Raw genomic sequence first — 14,650 nt, 5'->3', positions numbered from 1 at the left:
ATATACTAATATACTACAAAAATAAAAACACATAATGTCAAATATAAAATATTAATAAAAAGATAGTTAATATATAAACACTTAATGTAAATGTGTATTTATTTAACTTTTCAATTTAATTTTTATTTATGCTTATTATATATAATTTATACTTAATTTAATTATATTAATAATAAAATAATCTATATATAAATTATGCTAAAAGACGAAATTGTAAAGCTGGAAAATACCAAGACCCTATGGCGTCGGTTTTTTCATAACAACCGACGCCAAAGGGTACCTATTACTGTAAATAAAATTTTAAAAACCGTAAAATTATTTAAAATTTCATATATCTAAATTTTTCATAAACTTTTTTATTGTTTTTGTTCATATTTTTTTAAGAATTATTTACCGTAAATTTTTTTAAACTTCATATAACTATATTTTTATAATTTTTTTTAAAATTTTTTATATATATTTTTTTAGATTATTCCATCAAAAAAATTTTGGAATATACTTTTTTTAATTGTTATTAAAATATTTATATATACATTACATTACATAGATTCTATCACATTCACAGGACCCAACACACTCTCCTATACATAAAATACGGTCTATTGATATATTTTTGTGGTGTACTCTTATTATTTTGTTGTTAGCTTTTTGTTATTTGTATATTATTTTTTTATGTTGTTTTTCTATTATTTTTATGTGATTTTCTTATTGTTTTGGTGTTATTCTTATGAACACTATAAAAATGTAAAAAAAAAAAATAATAACTTTAAACGTAAATGTGTAAAAAAATTATTAAAAATAATAGTTTATATAAATTTTCCAATAAAAAATGAAATTTAAGAACTTAAATATATATTTTTTTAATTAAATAATTATACACTAAAATAGTTAAAAAAAATGCCTATAATTTTTTTTATAACGATTAAACCCTTAGAAAATTCAATATATTTAGTAAGAGTGATGAATACTTGTTTAAAACAAACACAAATATTTTATAAGGGTATTGTAAGGTAACAAGCACTGATGATATACTGTTATTGGTAATGGATTTATTACTGAATTCTATATATTTTGAGTAAATAAATAATATGAGAAACTAGTAAAACCGTCTCTAATAGGAGATGTAAAATATATCAAAAAAAATTATATTTAATGTAAATAAAATTTTAAAAATTGTAATATTATTTAAAATTTCATATAACTAAATTTTTTGTAAACTTTTTTATTGTTTTTGTTCATATTTTTAAGAATTATTTACCGTAAATTTTTTTAAACTTCATATAACTATATTTTATAATTTTTTTTAAAATTTTTTATATATATTTTTTTAGATTATTCCATCAAAAAATCTTTGGAATATACTTTTTTAAATTATTATTAAAATATTTATTTATACATTACACAGATTCTATCACATTCACAGGACCCAACACACTCTCCTATACACTCTATGACCACTTGAGTTAACTTCAAATACTTTTTTGGAATGTAATACAAATACAATGTTCTCAATTCTCAAATCTCAATCCAGACAATGACTTTAAATTAACTAATTAAAAAAAATACATTAATTTATTTTATTTTTTTGCAGCAAGATGTGGTAATACCGTTATACATTAATTAAATATATTTATATAATAATTCTACCAAAATAAAAATTGATTTATTATATCCTTTAAAAAGGTCAAAGGTCTAACTTGGTCTCAACTCTCAACTGTGCCCAGCTTCAGTGTGTCATTCCATGGTTAAGGTTTCAAGAATATTCCAACCTTTGATTACTTCTCATAACGAAGTTAATATTCTCTTTTAACCATAAACTAAATTTAATCAGAAAGCACAGCTAGAAATAAGAATATTAACAAAAACTAGACAAGTTACAAAATTTGCTAATCATTATTACTACCAACCCCGAGTTCCGCCTACATCTCCTCACTGGCCGAGATACGAGTTCAACGCATGTTGCCCTCTCGTAAGACATCAATCATGTCGTAAATCCGCTTCTCTGCCTTTGATTGAATCTGAAATTGTTACATGAAAACTTTTTTCTTCAGAAAAGAGATTAATGATAAGAATATTGCATCATTTGTTATGAGACAATAGTACTGAAAGTAAATTACTGTTAGAGCTGTTCAACACTTCAATTTTAACATAACAAATAAATCAAGAATCTAAGCATGAGAAAAATTTCTTAAGTTTTCGCACCTTCTTGGCGAGAAAGAGCACAGCATCGACAGTTCCCTCAGCATATATTGATCGTCCACAAACGTTGTGTTGAAACTCAAAAGAAACTCTGCCAAGAGAGAAATGAAGTTGATCTTAAATGTTCCGGAGTTAAGGGCAAAAATGCAAATTTGAAAGAGATAAGGATGCCTCTAATTACGTTTCATCGGGTGAAGTCAGATGGTACATATGAAATGCATGGCCAGACAAATGCTCCTCCGGGACTCCAACCATCTCTCTCTGTAGCTTTGGATCTCTAATGAGTTGTACCTACTCAAAGTGTCGAAAAAAAAAGTTACTCATCACATCAGGAGAAACACTTGGTCGCATGACCATTATTAAGAAGATAAGACATTACACTACTCAATTCGCATCTGAAACTAGATGTTATGTATATTTCCCTTCACAAGATTGGAACATGAATAAGCAAACCATTTGACAAAGTAAAAAACTAAATAATAATAATCTACGAATTTCATCATGTGTGACTGCTCGAAGTGCATCTAAAGCTAATAAGATGATTATGAATAATGGCAATGCATTATGGGCTAGTAATCCTCATAATACGAAATATTATCTTATTCAATGTAGAATCCTTATTGTCCATCAACATACCTGATCCATGTCAAAAGAAACCCCCAATTTTTGGAAGCATGAAATGACAGCTTTGGCAGTTCCTGAAGTGTCAACCTTGCTGGATTGATGGGATTCCATCACCTAATATATAACAGGTTAATCAGAGGCATGTTTGTTAGTACTCAAATTCAGCAAATAGAATATGATACCCTGACTTTATGTTGTTTTAAGCGTTTCAAAGTTCGAATCTAATAAAGTTTTTGTGGTAGCATGCTGAAATATGACAACTCAATATACACATATTAAAAGAGATTGAAGAAGGCCCATAATAAGAAAGTTTAAAGCTTCATTATTATCAAAATCATCACCATTATCTTAATTGTCAAAATGAAATATTTACAAAGAGTACCTGTAGAGAGTAACCAGAGAAAGCACCAGGAAATTGCTCAGCCATAATTTCCATGGCTGCAAGAAATGCAACAACCTAAAGAAAATAACAGCCCATTAAATACTCGTGAACGCAAAGCATACTTCAATCAATATAGGTATCCAATTCTGATTACCTGCTGTCCCTTTATTAGGATACCTGTTTTCCCATTTGTGGAGATATAACTGCATAAATTTTGGACTCATCAACAGTCTTATATAAACGATCCCTGTCTCCACCAGTGGTTCCCATCACAAATGGCACCCCGACACTGGAATATAGCTCTGCATTATCTGCACCATGGCAAAACAAAATGCAAGGAAACTCAAAAGGCAAACTCATAAACAGAAAAAGGGTTATAAATGAGAAACAGAAAGGGGAAAAAACGACACTCTTTATGTAATTTACAAAACAGCACAACCATAAGGATCACACTTGGCTTAACTAATGACAACCAATTAAAACTTTTATTAGAGAAAAGTGAGCCACAATCTAGTTTCTAAATCAATGTTTCTTGGTTCATCAGTTATTGTTATTCTACAGAACAAGAGTAGTATTCCTTTATAAAAGCATTTATTCTAGGCTAGTGTCAACCAGATGTCATCTACCCGAAAAGAGTCAATGCCACTAGGTCTCAATAAATTCGTGCACAATTATCTTTTCCAAGCTAAAAGGGGGAAAAGAAAACTAAATGGATTCTCACACAATAACCCACTTTGTTTCTTGAAATTTAAACTAAATACTAAACAAAATTTTCAAAAGAAGTACAGAATATATATCATTTTTCTTTATCTAGTTAGCTTTTATTGGAGAAAATACCATTGACTGCTGCAGGCACAGTGTAATCCACAACAATCAAATTTGGATACTCAGTATAAAGAGAGGCCAGAGTGCTTTCTCTTTTAGAAGGGCCTTGCACCGTGATATCCTTCCCACAAACTTGCACAATCGTCCCAGACTCTTCTTCAGAGCCAAATGATACAGGAACAATGTTAAGACCAGCAGAATCTGCTGCATTAATAACAGCCTGACCCATTTTTCCAGTACAACCATTTACCTAATTGATGACAAAACAAGATCCATATGATATTTGTCACAAATCTAAGTTAAGTACAAGAACTAAGGGAATACAGATAAGTTGGTGAGGCAAACCATGATTTGAATGTTAGAGACAGATTTACTCAGTGGCTGAATTTTCGGTGCAGCCATTGAAGCACGTGGTCTCATAGCTAATGACGAAATTCGACTATGATTCCGCACTTTCATCCATTGGTTGGTTTCACTATATATTCCAACAGTGCTTGTTGGGACTTTCACAATAAAAGACATTTGAGTATTTCTTGTATGGCTTTCAATGCTGCAAACAAAACAAACTGCAAACACATATCTTCACATCACCCAAAAGGAACTTCCTATAAGCAAGAATCAGTTTCGTTCTTGTAGGGCCCTTTTTTCCTTGAAATTGATTCTTGCCCTTTTTTCAGATTAGTATTAGCTGATTTATTTATTTATTTTTGGATAGTAGAAAATCAAGTCCTTCAGTAAAATAAACTTTATCAAAATTTTTATTAGTAAAATGACTTCAAATATTTTTATTAGCAAAATGATAGTTGCAGAAACGACGATGAATTACACGGTGCGACCATAAATGTTTATTATGGTCACAAAACCACTATCATGGTGGCAGAGTAAATTAAGTGAAATTATTTTACAAATTTTAATATTCCACATTGTTAGTTTGGCAAATTTCACTCTGAAGAACAATGCAATATTCAAATAGTACAAACTACAAACACATGTTTTCACATCACACAAAAAGAACTCCATATAGGCAAAGAATCAATTTCTGGGAAACTCAACAGAACAATGTATCTATCAACAAGAGTTTAAGTAGTACAAAATAAGATTACTCATTCCAAGCAATACCCATAAACAAAATTTTAATATAAAAATCTATGCAAATAGACATATCAGCTGGCACTACTACCGCTCATCATTTCTTTATATATTACAGACAAGAAACCAACTTTTATTAACCACAAGTGAGAAAATGAAAAAAAAGAGAAGCTTTTCACCAATTACCGTACCTGTGAATGAAGCGCAGAAGTTCGACAACCCAACGGTCTATAGTTAAAACGGAATTCCTACTGTCCGATCAGTTAGTGATGAAGAAAAGGAAGAAGGACCAGAGTTGTGGACGACCGGACCGGACCGGCCGGCGAAGTGAAGAGAGAAAAGGAGAGGGTGAGAAATGTGGAGAGAGGCGGCTGTGATGGAGGGTTTAGGGTTTCGTTTTTTATGATTATATATTAATTTTTTTTTTTTTTGCATAAAGTTCATATTGTTAAAAATCGTGGTTATGTTACTATATTGTAGGGGAAATTTCAATTTTTGACCCTAATAATACAACCTATATCAAAATTTATACCCCTTTATAATTTGTACAAATTTAGTCCATTAATTACATGAACTTCCCATTTTACCCTTTTTTTTTTAAAAAAAAAAAAAAAAGCTAAAATCTGAAAGTGTATTTCTCTCTCTCTCTCTTCCCTCTTCCCTCTCTCTCTCGTGCACCACTCTCTCTCTCTAGGAAAAAATTGAAAAATTTATGAAAAACCGAAGCTGAAATCCGTCCCACACGTAATTATTTGCTGTTGCATGGTTGTTTTCTCGGTGGGTGTTGGTGGAAAACCGAAGCACAATACAACATCACTCAAGAATCTTACACCATTATAATGGGTAAGTTGCATTTTAAGCATTTTGTTTGACTTTATGTAGTTTAAAATTGTTATACGTGTGTTTATTGTTGGAACTGCTGTTTTTTGGTCTGAAATTGTTGAGATCTGGCAGATCTGGTTTTCAGTCGATTTCTGGGTTTTCCAGTGTTATCGATGATATGTCGATGATATGTCGATGGTTTGTCGATGATTATAGAGGAAAGGTCAGTGACGACCATTATCGACGTTATGTCGACGTTATGTCGACATGTTGTCGACATCATGCAACCAACTTTGGGATTAACTATTTGTCGACATGTTTGTCGACAGAATGTCGACAACAAGCATTTTTTGTTGTTTTTGAGAAGTTGTCGATATTTTGTCGACATGATGTCGACAAAATATCGATGCAATGGAAAAATACCGTAGATAAAACATAACATAACATTGACAGAAAATAAACTTCATTAAAAATAACAAAAAAAAAACATAAAAAAAAAAACAGAAAATAAAAGTTCATAAAAATTAAAAAAAAAACATTAAATAAAACCCACAAACCATAACATAAGAAATTATTTTTTTTTAAATTCTTTGGCTTGTGGGTGAGCCTTGCAATACTTGCATAATGTTCCAGGCTTCACCGGTTTACCGTTGAAGATGCCCAGTTTGCAACGACGGCATCCTTCGGGGAACCCAGGTGGTGGAGCCGGCCATTCACCAGTTTTTGCAAATTCTCTTTCAAGTTGCATGAACCTGAACTCGTTACCGTTTCGCTCTCTTTCGAAAGCTCGAGCGGCGTCCAAAACTTTCTGCATTGCAGGAGTAACTATGCCAACATCCTCCTCCTGCTTCAGCTCCTCAGGAGTTAGGATGGGGAATTTGCCGTTCTTTCTTGGGGCCATATTTCAAACTTAAGAGAATAAGAGAAAATTTTTAAGAGTAAGAGATAGGTAGAATACAAGAGCACTTATGAATAAGATTTCCCTTTGCTTTTATAGAGCAGTAAAAATGTTGGGAATGTATGAAAATTTAATGGTCATTAAATGCGTAACTGTACAGGGAAAAACGCATGAAATGGCGTATTTATCGACAGAATGTCGATACTATGTCGACATCTTATCGACAACATGCCAATTTAGTGTCACTGCTAACACATTTGTCGACGACATGTCGACTTCATGTCGATATGTTGTCGATAGGACACGTGTCTGACATGCAACGTTTCAGTTGGGAAGGGTTGTTGGGAACGTATGTAAAATTTATTAACATTTAATGTGCAACCGTTTTTATTATCGATATAATGTCGATGGTATGTCGATAGTATGTCGATGACGAGCATGGTTGTTGTTTTTGTCGATTGTATGTCGATAATATGTCGACACAATGTCGACAATCAGTGCCCTAATTTCTGGTGTTGTGCTTCTCGACATTATGTCTATTGACATCGATGGGATGTCGATGTTTATTTTTTTTTTGGTGTTTTTTCCTTTACTCACCTTGTTTTTTTGGTTTGCAATTGCAGGAGACAAAGTGTTCCTTGTTGTATCGTACGATGGTGTTTGGTTATGTGAGAATTATAATTGGATCTACAAAGCAAATAGCAGCTTGACGTTGACAGTTACAACCGAGACAACCCTACAAGAACTGCGACAAATTTTATATGAAGAGTTGGAAGTTGATCCGGTAGCGTATGATTTAAAGTTGGAGATTTGTTCCTTGTACATGAAGGGAAAAATGGTTGCGCCAGAGGTTATTAAGAGAGAACGCCAACTGAGAACGTTTTTAGAGATGAGGGCAACAATGTCAAATACAGAGTTTATGCCATTATTCGTGACCAAGGTGAGAAAAGTTGGGAATTCGGAGCCTACGCTGCCTACTAATCCTCTCCCTCGGAGTGTGGTAGGGTCTTGCGTTCCCGAAACAGATGTTGGGATTGGTGTGAATGAGGAGGTTCCGGCCAATTTAGAGGTTCCGACCAATTTTGATGTTCCGACCAATGTAGGGCAAGAACAAGAAGCGACAGGATTTCATCAGTTTGAAGAGTTCGATACACCCTTCTACAATAATGATCCTATTGTAGATTTGAATATGGACGATGACCATGATTTAGCAGTCGATGAACCCGTAGCGGGACCATTGTTGAGGTTAGAGTGTGTACCGAGTAACCAAGGTACACAGCGAGAACGACAACCTCGTAGTGAAAATCGCACTACACCTGGAACTAGCAGTAGTCGACCGGGCGGGCGAAGAACATGCTCGTCATGCAACGTTCTCAACGTTCTCCTCTTTCGAAGTTTGTACCAAGTTCAAAGCTCCCATGTGGACAAAGGAAGATATAATGGAAAATCATGAGCTAACTACTTGTTTACAAAGTAAGGAAGCAGGTGAGATCGAGCTTGGTAATTTTTATGAACACACGGAAGAACTGAGACAAGTTGTGGGTAGGTTTGCCCTTAATAACAATTTCGAGTGGATGGTGAAGAAGTCATCCCCTGATGTGTTGTACGTTACATGCAAGGCTCCGCATTGTAAATGGAGATTGAGGGGGAGGAAGAAGATGCATTCGACAACTTTGAGGTCACCGTATTTCACAATGAACACACATGTAACTTGAATGCGAGACGTTCGGCATCACCGTCAAGCGGCACCATGGGTAGTTGGCCACCTTATTAAGGGGAAGTACACCCAAGACGGAACTAAGTACAAGGCTAAAGACATACAGAGGGACATGTTTGACAACTACGGTATCAGTATGAGTTATGTGAAGGCGTGGAGGTGCAGGGAGATGGGACTTACGTATGCTAGGGGTACGCCTGAGTTTTCATACATGAAGCTTCCTGGGTACTTGTACATGCTGGAACAGAAGAATCCAGTACCATTACCGACTTGTACTTAGAGGATGAGCGGTTCAAGTACCGTTTTATATCACTCGGTGCATGTAGAAGGGGCTTTTCTTTTTGTCGTCCTGTTTTGAGTATCGATGGCACCTTCTTGAAGACGAAGTACGGCGGTATAATGTTAGTTGCTGTGGCATACGATGCGAACAACCAATTGTTGCCGGTTGCTTATGGTATCGTTGACGGTGAGAATAACGACTCAGGACGTATTTCTTACAGAAGTTGAGGGTAGCAATTGGCGTGGTTGAGAACTTAGTGTTTGTGTCAGATAGGCATCAAAGCATTGATCATGCCGTTGAACTCGTTTTTCCCGAAGCAGATCCATCTGTGCATGCTATCACCACATTGTTATGAACGTGAACGCCAAATTCAAGATCGATGCTTTTCACAACCAAATATATAATGTTGCTTACGCATGGTCGAAGACCGAATGCGATAGAGAGTTCGAGAAGCTTAGAAAGATGAATCCGCCATCGCCGCATATGTGGAGAGTATAGGGTTTGAGAAGTGGGCTCACCCTTATTGTTTGGGCGATAGATACAACATCATGACGAGCAACGCCGCCGAAAGCTTCAATAGTGTCACGAAGAGTTCAGAAATATCCAATAACTACTTTGGTTGAATTTATCGTGTTCACACTCCAATCGTGGTTCGCTGATCGCCTCGAAAATGCTGACAAATGTGCCACCCCTTTGGCCACGCTCTTCGAAAAAAACTTGGCAAAAATTCATGAAAATGCAAGGTACAGGCGCGTCCAACGAAATGGAGCCAATTTGTATAACGTTGGTAGGGGACCTAACGGTGAAAGAGGTGGTGATGTGAATCTAGTTGAAAAAACATGCACTGCGGCGTGTTCACGTTATTGAAACTCCCTTGCCTTCATGCATGTGCCGCGGCATTGAAAACGAACACAAGTGTGTACACGCTTTGCTCACCTTATTATTCAAAAGAAACGTGGAGGAAGATTTACGATGATACCATCAATCTCGCCGGTGACGAGGATGATTAGGTTCTCCGCAACACATCAAGAATATGAAAGTTGGGGTACCTGTGGAAAAGAAGCACATCGTAGGTCGTCCAAGAAAAAGCAACGCCGGAAGAAGACGGGAGAACCGTTTCCGTCCGAGTGATAAAAAAGGTTACGTACCACGAAACCGGCAGCCGCCGTGGTGCTTCGAGCCACAACAGCAACATGCAAAGCCCGCATCCGAGGCGTCTTGTACGTATTCGTTGGGAAATTTGATATATTGTAATGACGCATATTTTGTCATAGTTATTTTTGTTGAGGTTGAATATTTTTCAAATATTTTAATTATTTTTAGGTTTAATAGTTATTTTTGTTGAATAATGTTGATATTTTATATTTGAAACCACGTATAATTATCAAAATTTGAACGAAAAGAAAATCTATATATACATAATCGTAATGTTAATTACACAAAATATACAATGTCCCAATAATTAAAAATATAATCGGCTCGACATTTTGGTAAAATAAATCGACACACCACCGTTGACGAAACATGGCTATCCTGCGGCGTCACATCGGTCAATCCACGCCGCATCATGAGATGCTCCACATACTCAATGCAATACACGCCACAATCACCACTAAATGCAAAATAAAATGTAAAGTCACTAACGTAAAACATATTTTAATACTATAGTACTTTTTTATCGCTATGTACACAGTTGCCGACTTCGGAACTAAGTCGTGAGTGGCTCGACTCGCGTGCATTTTTGGAAGCACCGTGATGTCACCGTTAGCTAACGCCATGATCCGGTTGTTATGTGGAAATTCCCGGTTGCAAGGATTAGCGAGGGCGAGCTTCCGACCAAACCTTCAAGATGGGTTCCATGGCGGTCCAATGACGTACGCCGGAATCACGGTCGTAGATATTAATTTTCCACGGCTCTATGTCCACTTCAACCGTGACCCGGTTGTCTTGCCGTGGGAAGGTGCGAACGAAGTAAATAAACTCGTTACCCCTCCATCTCTCAAAGACTTGGGACTGTAATTACAGAGAACAACGAAACAATTAACAAACCATAATAATCTTCCCAAACAATTAACATTTAAAATCTTACTAAAACAATACCTTATGAAACCCCGTGCGGTAGTCCGGGATATATTCCTCCCATTTAAAGTTTTTCCTCGGACCCTTGTGGCTCGTCCATGCACCGCCGATCATGGCGGTCACGAATGTGGAGAGAATGATACCCTTACGAGGAAATGTCGGTGGATAGTCGGTGCGTCGCCTCCTCAGCATATGCATTGCTGCATCTATATGCTGCATATAAACGGAAATGTCAGTTACACAAAAAAATATATTAATTGCACATAAAGTTGTAAAGTGAAGTAATATTATAAAATACTTTACTTACGTCATCTGTAAGCCATTCCTTTGGTGTGAGCATTATCCAAAAGAATCCTGGACCGTAATCACCACTTCTCAAATCCCGAAGTCGGTGGTTCGGAATGAGTCCAACACACCACTTTCGGAAAGTGGTTAACAATTTCTCGTCCGTGGCTCCGGGGGATCAAAAGTCGAAGATGGCCTATGTCTCCTCTTCATCTCCGTATAGTCACCGAACCATACGGGAGGCTTTCTCTTCCTCTTCCGAGCTCTTAACCACTGCGGGTTGTGCCTCTATGGACGTAATCTCACCCTGCGACTCGGTGTCATGTACATGGATAAGAGGTTGTGCCTCGATCGGAGTCGCTGGAGCTCCCTCATAAGGATCGTAATCGTCGTGGAAGACCTCATCCTCTTCTACTGGGGGTGAAGCAGCTGGTGGTGGGGTAGATGGATCTGCTGGGGCCTTCGGTGCTGAAGCTGTCGTTGGCGGACGATTCAACATGGCCAATATGTCTCTGAGCTGCTCCATAATTACGTTCTGACCACCCTTCGCCTCTACATGGCTGGTCTCGTATGCCTTCTTCAGCTCGACATGAGCAGCATACAGACCCTGAGTGTCACCCTCGATCCTATCCAACCGAGCCACTAAATCAGTGTACTCGGCACCCCGAACGCCTGATGAAGATGGTGCACTGGGCTGAGGTTCGAACCGGTGGCACGAAAAAATATATATCAAAAAAATACGGTAAGCATACGATAATTCCACAATGTAACAAATATCACAAAACAAAAATAATAAAAAATGAAGACATAAAAAAAAGTTCCAAAAATTGGTACCTGAGTGTCTCTTTCCTGAGTGTCCGGGACCCGAGTCTACGGTACCCGACTACCTCGCCTCGGCCTCTCGTGTCATCCACGGCATCATCAACCGGGTTCTCCACACCATCGTAAGAAATTGTCCTCACAAATGCCTCCTCCTCTCGTCCGTGGAAGGAGCCCCTTCACCACTTCCGCATTCCGTTTATGGTTTAACAAATATCAAAATAAAACCATTTAGCATTTATTACAAGCATTTATGTTAAATAATTATTCGTAACATAAGTGAAAATCATACCCGTCTAGAAAATAATGCGGCGACGTCTTTCTTCCCAATATCGCCTTTGCTCGTCCAAATAAGCATCCTGGGAACCGAATCCCGTGGTTCGTGCCATACCTCTTGCCAACCTCCAAAATGGCCTCGTACGCCCAATATTGGACTGCAGGTGCGAAGCCATATGCTGTGTATTTGCACTCGTGCTGAACATCCGAACTCAGCTTCTTCTCGTAGTTGGCCTTCTGTTTCAACATGTCTTTCTGAAGCGAGTGCATGAGTCTGGCGAATGAGTGCTTCCCCCAAGGAATCCGGAAGAAGAACTCGAGGTCTTCCACATATCTAATGATGTGAGGCGTGATCAGCGCGTTGGCCTCGCGGCCCAGAAGCACTGACTCCACAAACAAGCACAAGCCGAGCTTGTACAAGTCTTCCGGGTTCTGGCAGTTTGTGAACTGAAGTTGGAGTGCTTCTGTCTTCACACTATCAGACCGGTTGAAATATTTGTTGATCAATCGGTCTGACCCCGAGCGCGCGACCTGCGCAGCCTTCTCCTCTTCTGTTGGCCCCGAGGAGAAGTCCAAACCCGTAATGAGTGCAAACTCCAGCACCCCGAATCGGACCTCCTTCCGACCAACATAAAACCTCATCCTCAACTCCTCCTGAGCATCCACTTTCATTTTGTGGAGCATCAGCTGGTGAAATAACACCGAGGAGAATGTCAGTGGTACGGCATTCCAGAAGCTCCCGAAACGGCTTTCCTTCGCCGTGTTGTTAAGGTTGAACTCCTCAAACCGAGCTTTAATTTTGGCAAAAATTCCAGTGCCCCTATATGTGACGCGGCCAGTGAAATGCTCGGGTGCTGGAATAATGAGTCTGGGAGCCATCTGAAAAAACAAAAAACAAATCAATATAACTGCCACAAAAATTTAAAAAATAGTCGACATAACATCGACATCATGTCGATATTCTGTCGACATTATCAAACAGTAAGTATACAAAAAATTTGGTCGACAAACAGTCGACATACTGTCGACATGTAGTCGACATTATCACAGAAACAGTTTAAAATAACATTGTGGACAACATGTCGACAATCTGTCGACATCCTGTCGACATGTTGTCGACATTATCAAACATATGTCAACTACATAACAATAGTCGACAAGATATCGACATAAGGTAGATATCCTATCGATATTATAGACCTCCACTTTTATTCCAAATAAGGTCGACATCCGATCGACATACCAATGATATCCTATCGACATACACTAACATATATCAACTACATAACAATAGTCGACAAGATATCGACATAAGGTAGATATCCTATCGATATTGTAGACCTCCACTTTTATTCCAAATAAGGTCGACATCCTATCGACATACCAATGATATCCTATCGACATACACTAACAACACAGACTCAAACACTTCCAATCTTGTCGACATTATATCGATAACCTATAAACAGAAACCTATATATGTCGATATCCTATCGATATCCTATCGACATTTCATCGATAACTACGTAAAAACACACAAACACCATTGAAACATATCCAACATATACAACCTATCACAAGAAAGAGCACAAAATATACAAAAATTCCACTAATTTCAACAGCATGCAATATTTCACATCCAAATCTATTAAAAAATTAATTTTTTTTTGAAAAAGAAAAACTTACCTTTGACTGAGCTTTGTGGTGGTGGCGACGGTCCATGGTTGTGGTGGCGATGGCCTGTGTTGGGTTTGGACGAGCACGGGTACTGGCGACGGCCTGTGTTGGCGACTGTTCGTGGTGGTTTCCACGAGCACGGGTCGAATTCAAGACCGAGATAGATAGAGAGAGAGAGGGAAAAATCGAGTGGGAAGAAGAGGGTTGTTGGGTTCGGCGTCTGCGTGGTCGTCGTCGTCGGGTTAGATTTCGTTGTTCGGTTGTTTTGTTTTTGGGCAGGGACGAAGAGGAAAAGTCGGAGAGAGAGTGGGAAAGACAGAGAGAGAGGGAAAGACAGAGTGGGAAAGAGAGAGTGGGAAAATTAAATGGAAGGGGTATTTTGGGTAGAATTTGAAAATAGTGGAATTGTTTTGTATAAATTAGTAAGGGGTATAAAATTTGATATAAGATATATTATTAAGGGCAAAAATTGAAATTTCCCTATTGTAGGGGTGACTAAATTGGTTTTTTACACAAAAAAAAAAAAAAAATTAAAATTCGATTTTCGATTTTGACGGTTATAATCCGAAAACCGACTAACTATTATATAAATGTAAAAAAAATTGACTGTTTTAATTCACTGTTTGGTTGGGTTAAATCGGCCAAACCGAACATTATTTTTTTAAAAAAAAATAAATA

At 37.3% G+C, this 14,650-nt stretch overlaps 2 protein-coding genes across 3 annotated transcripts; both read right to left on the bottom strand.

The window, feature by feature from the left end:
• Positions 1 to 1,641: 1,641 nt before the first annotated feature.
• LOC115714182 (4-hydroxy-tetrahydrodipicolinate reductase 2, chloroplastic) lies at positions 1,642 to 5,629 on the bottom strand. 2 transcript variants are annotated; one of them, XM_030642757.2, is made up of 9 exons: positions 5,311 to 5,629; positions 4,376 to 4,580; positions 4,043 to 4,280; positions 3,383 to 3,516; positions 3,206 to 3,280; positions 2,836 to 2,937; positions 2,381 to 2,490; positions 2,203 to 2,290; positions 1,642 to 2,018 (listed from the first exon to the last, which is right to left on the bottom strand). In XM_030642757.2, exons 2-9 carry the CDS (start codon positions 4,550 to 4,552, stop codon positions 1,950 to 1,952), a joined length of 993 nt encoding a protein of 330 aa, XP_030498617.2. In that variant the 5' UTR covers positions 4,553 to 4,580; positions 5,311 to 5,629; the 3' UTR covers positions 1,642 to 1,949. The 2 variants fall into 2 exon arrangements, with proteins under 2 accessions (XP_030498617.2, XP_030498618.2); XM_030642758.2 differs by having other exon boundaries at positions 5,306 to 5,561.
• Positions 5,630 to 11,423: 5,794 nt separating this feature from the next.
• On the bottom strand, positions 11,424 to 14,446 carry LOC133036585 (uncharacterized). The gene is made up of 4 exons (XM_061113097.1): positions 13,982 to 14,446; positions 12,387 to 13,174; positions 12,075 to 12,196; positions 11,424 to 11,674 (listed from the first exon to the last, which is right to left on the bottom strand). Exons 1-4 carry the CDS (start codon positions 14,015 to 14,017, stop codon positions 11,424 to 11,426), a joined length of 1,197 nt encoding a protein of 398 aa, XP_060969080.1. The 5' UTR covers positions 14,018 to 14,446.
• Positions 14,447 to 14,650: the final 204 nt, after the last annotated feature.

Source organism: Cannabis sativa, chromosome 4 (genome assembly GCF_029168945.1).
Source record: "Cannabis sativa cultivar Pink pepper isolate KNU-18-1 chromosome 4, ASM2916894v1, whole genome shotgun sequence".
NCBI lineage: Eukaryota > Viridiplantae > Streptophyta > Magnoliopsida > Rosales > Cannabaceae > Cannabis > Cannabis sativa.
The sequence above is the reverse complement of the archived record's forward strand: the minus strand, read 5'-3'. Positions and strand labels throughout refer to the sequence as shown.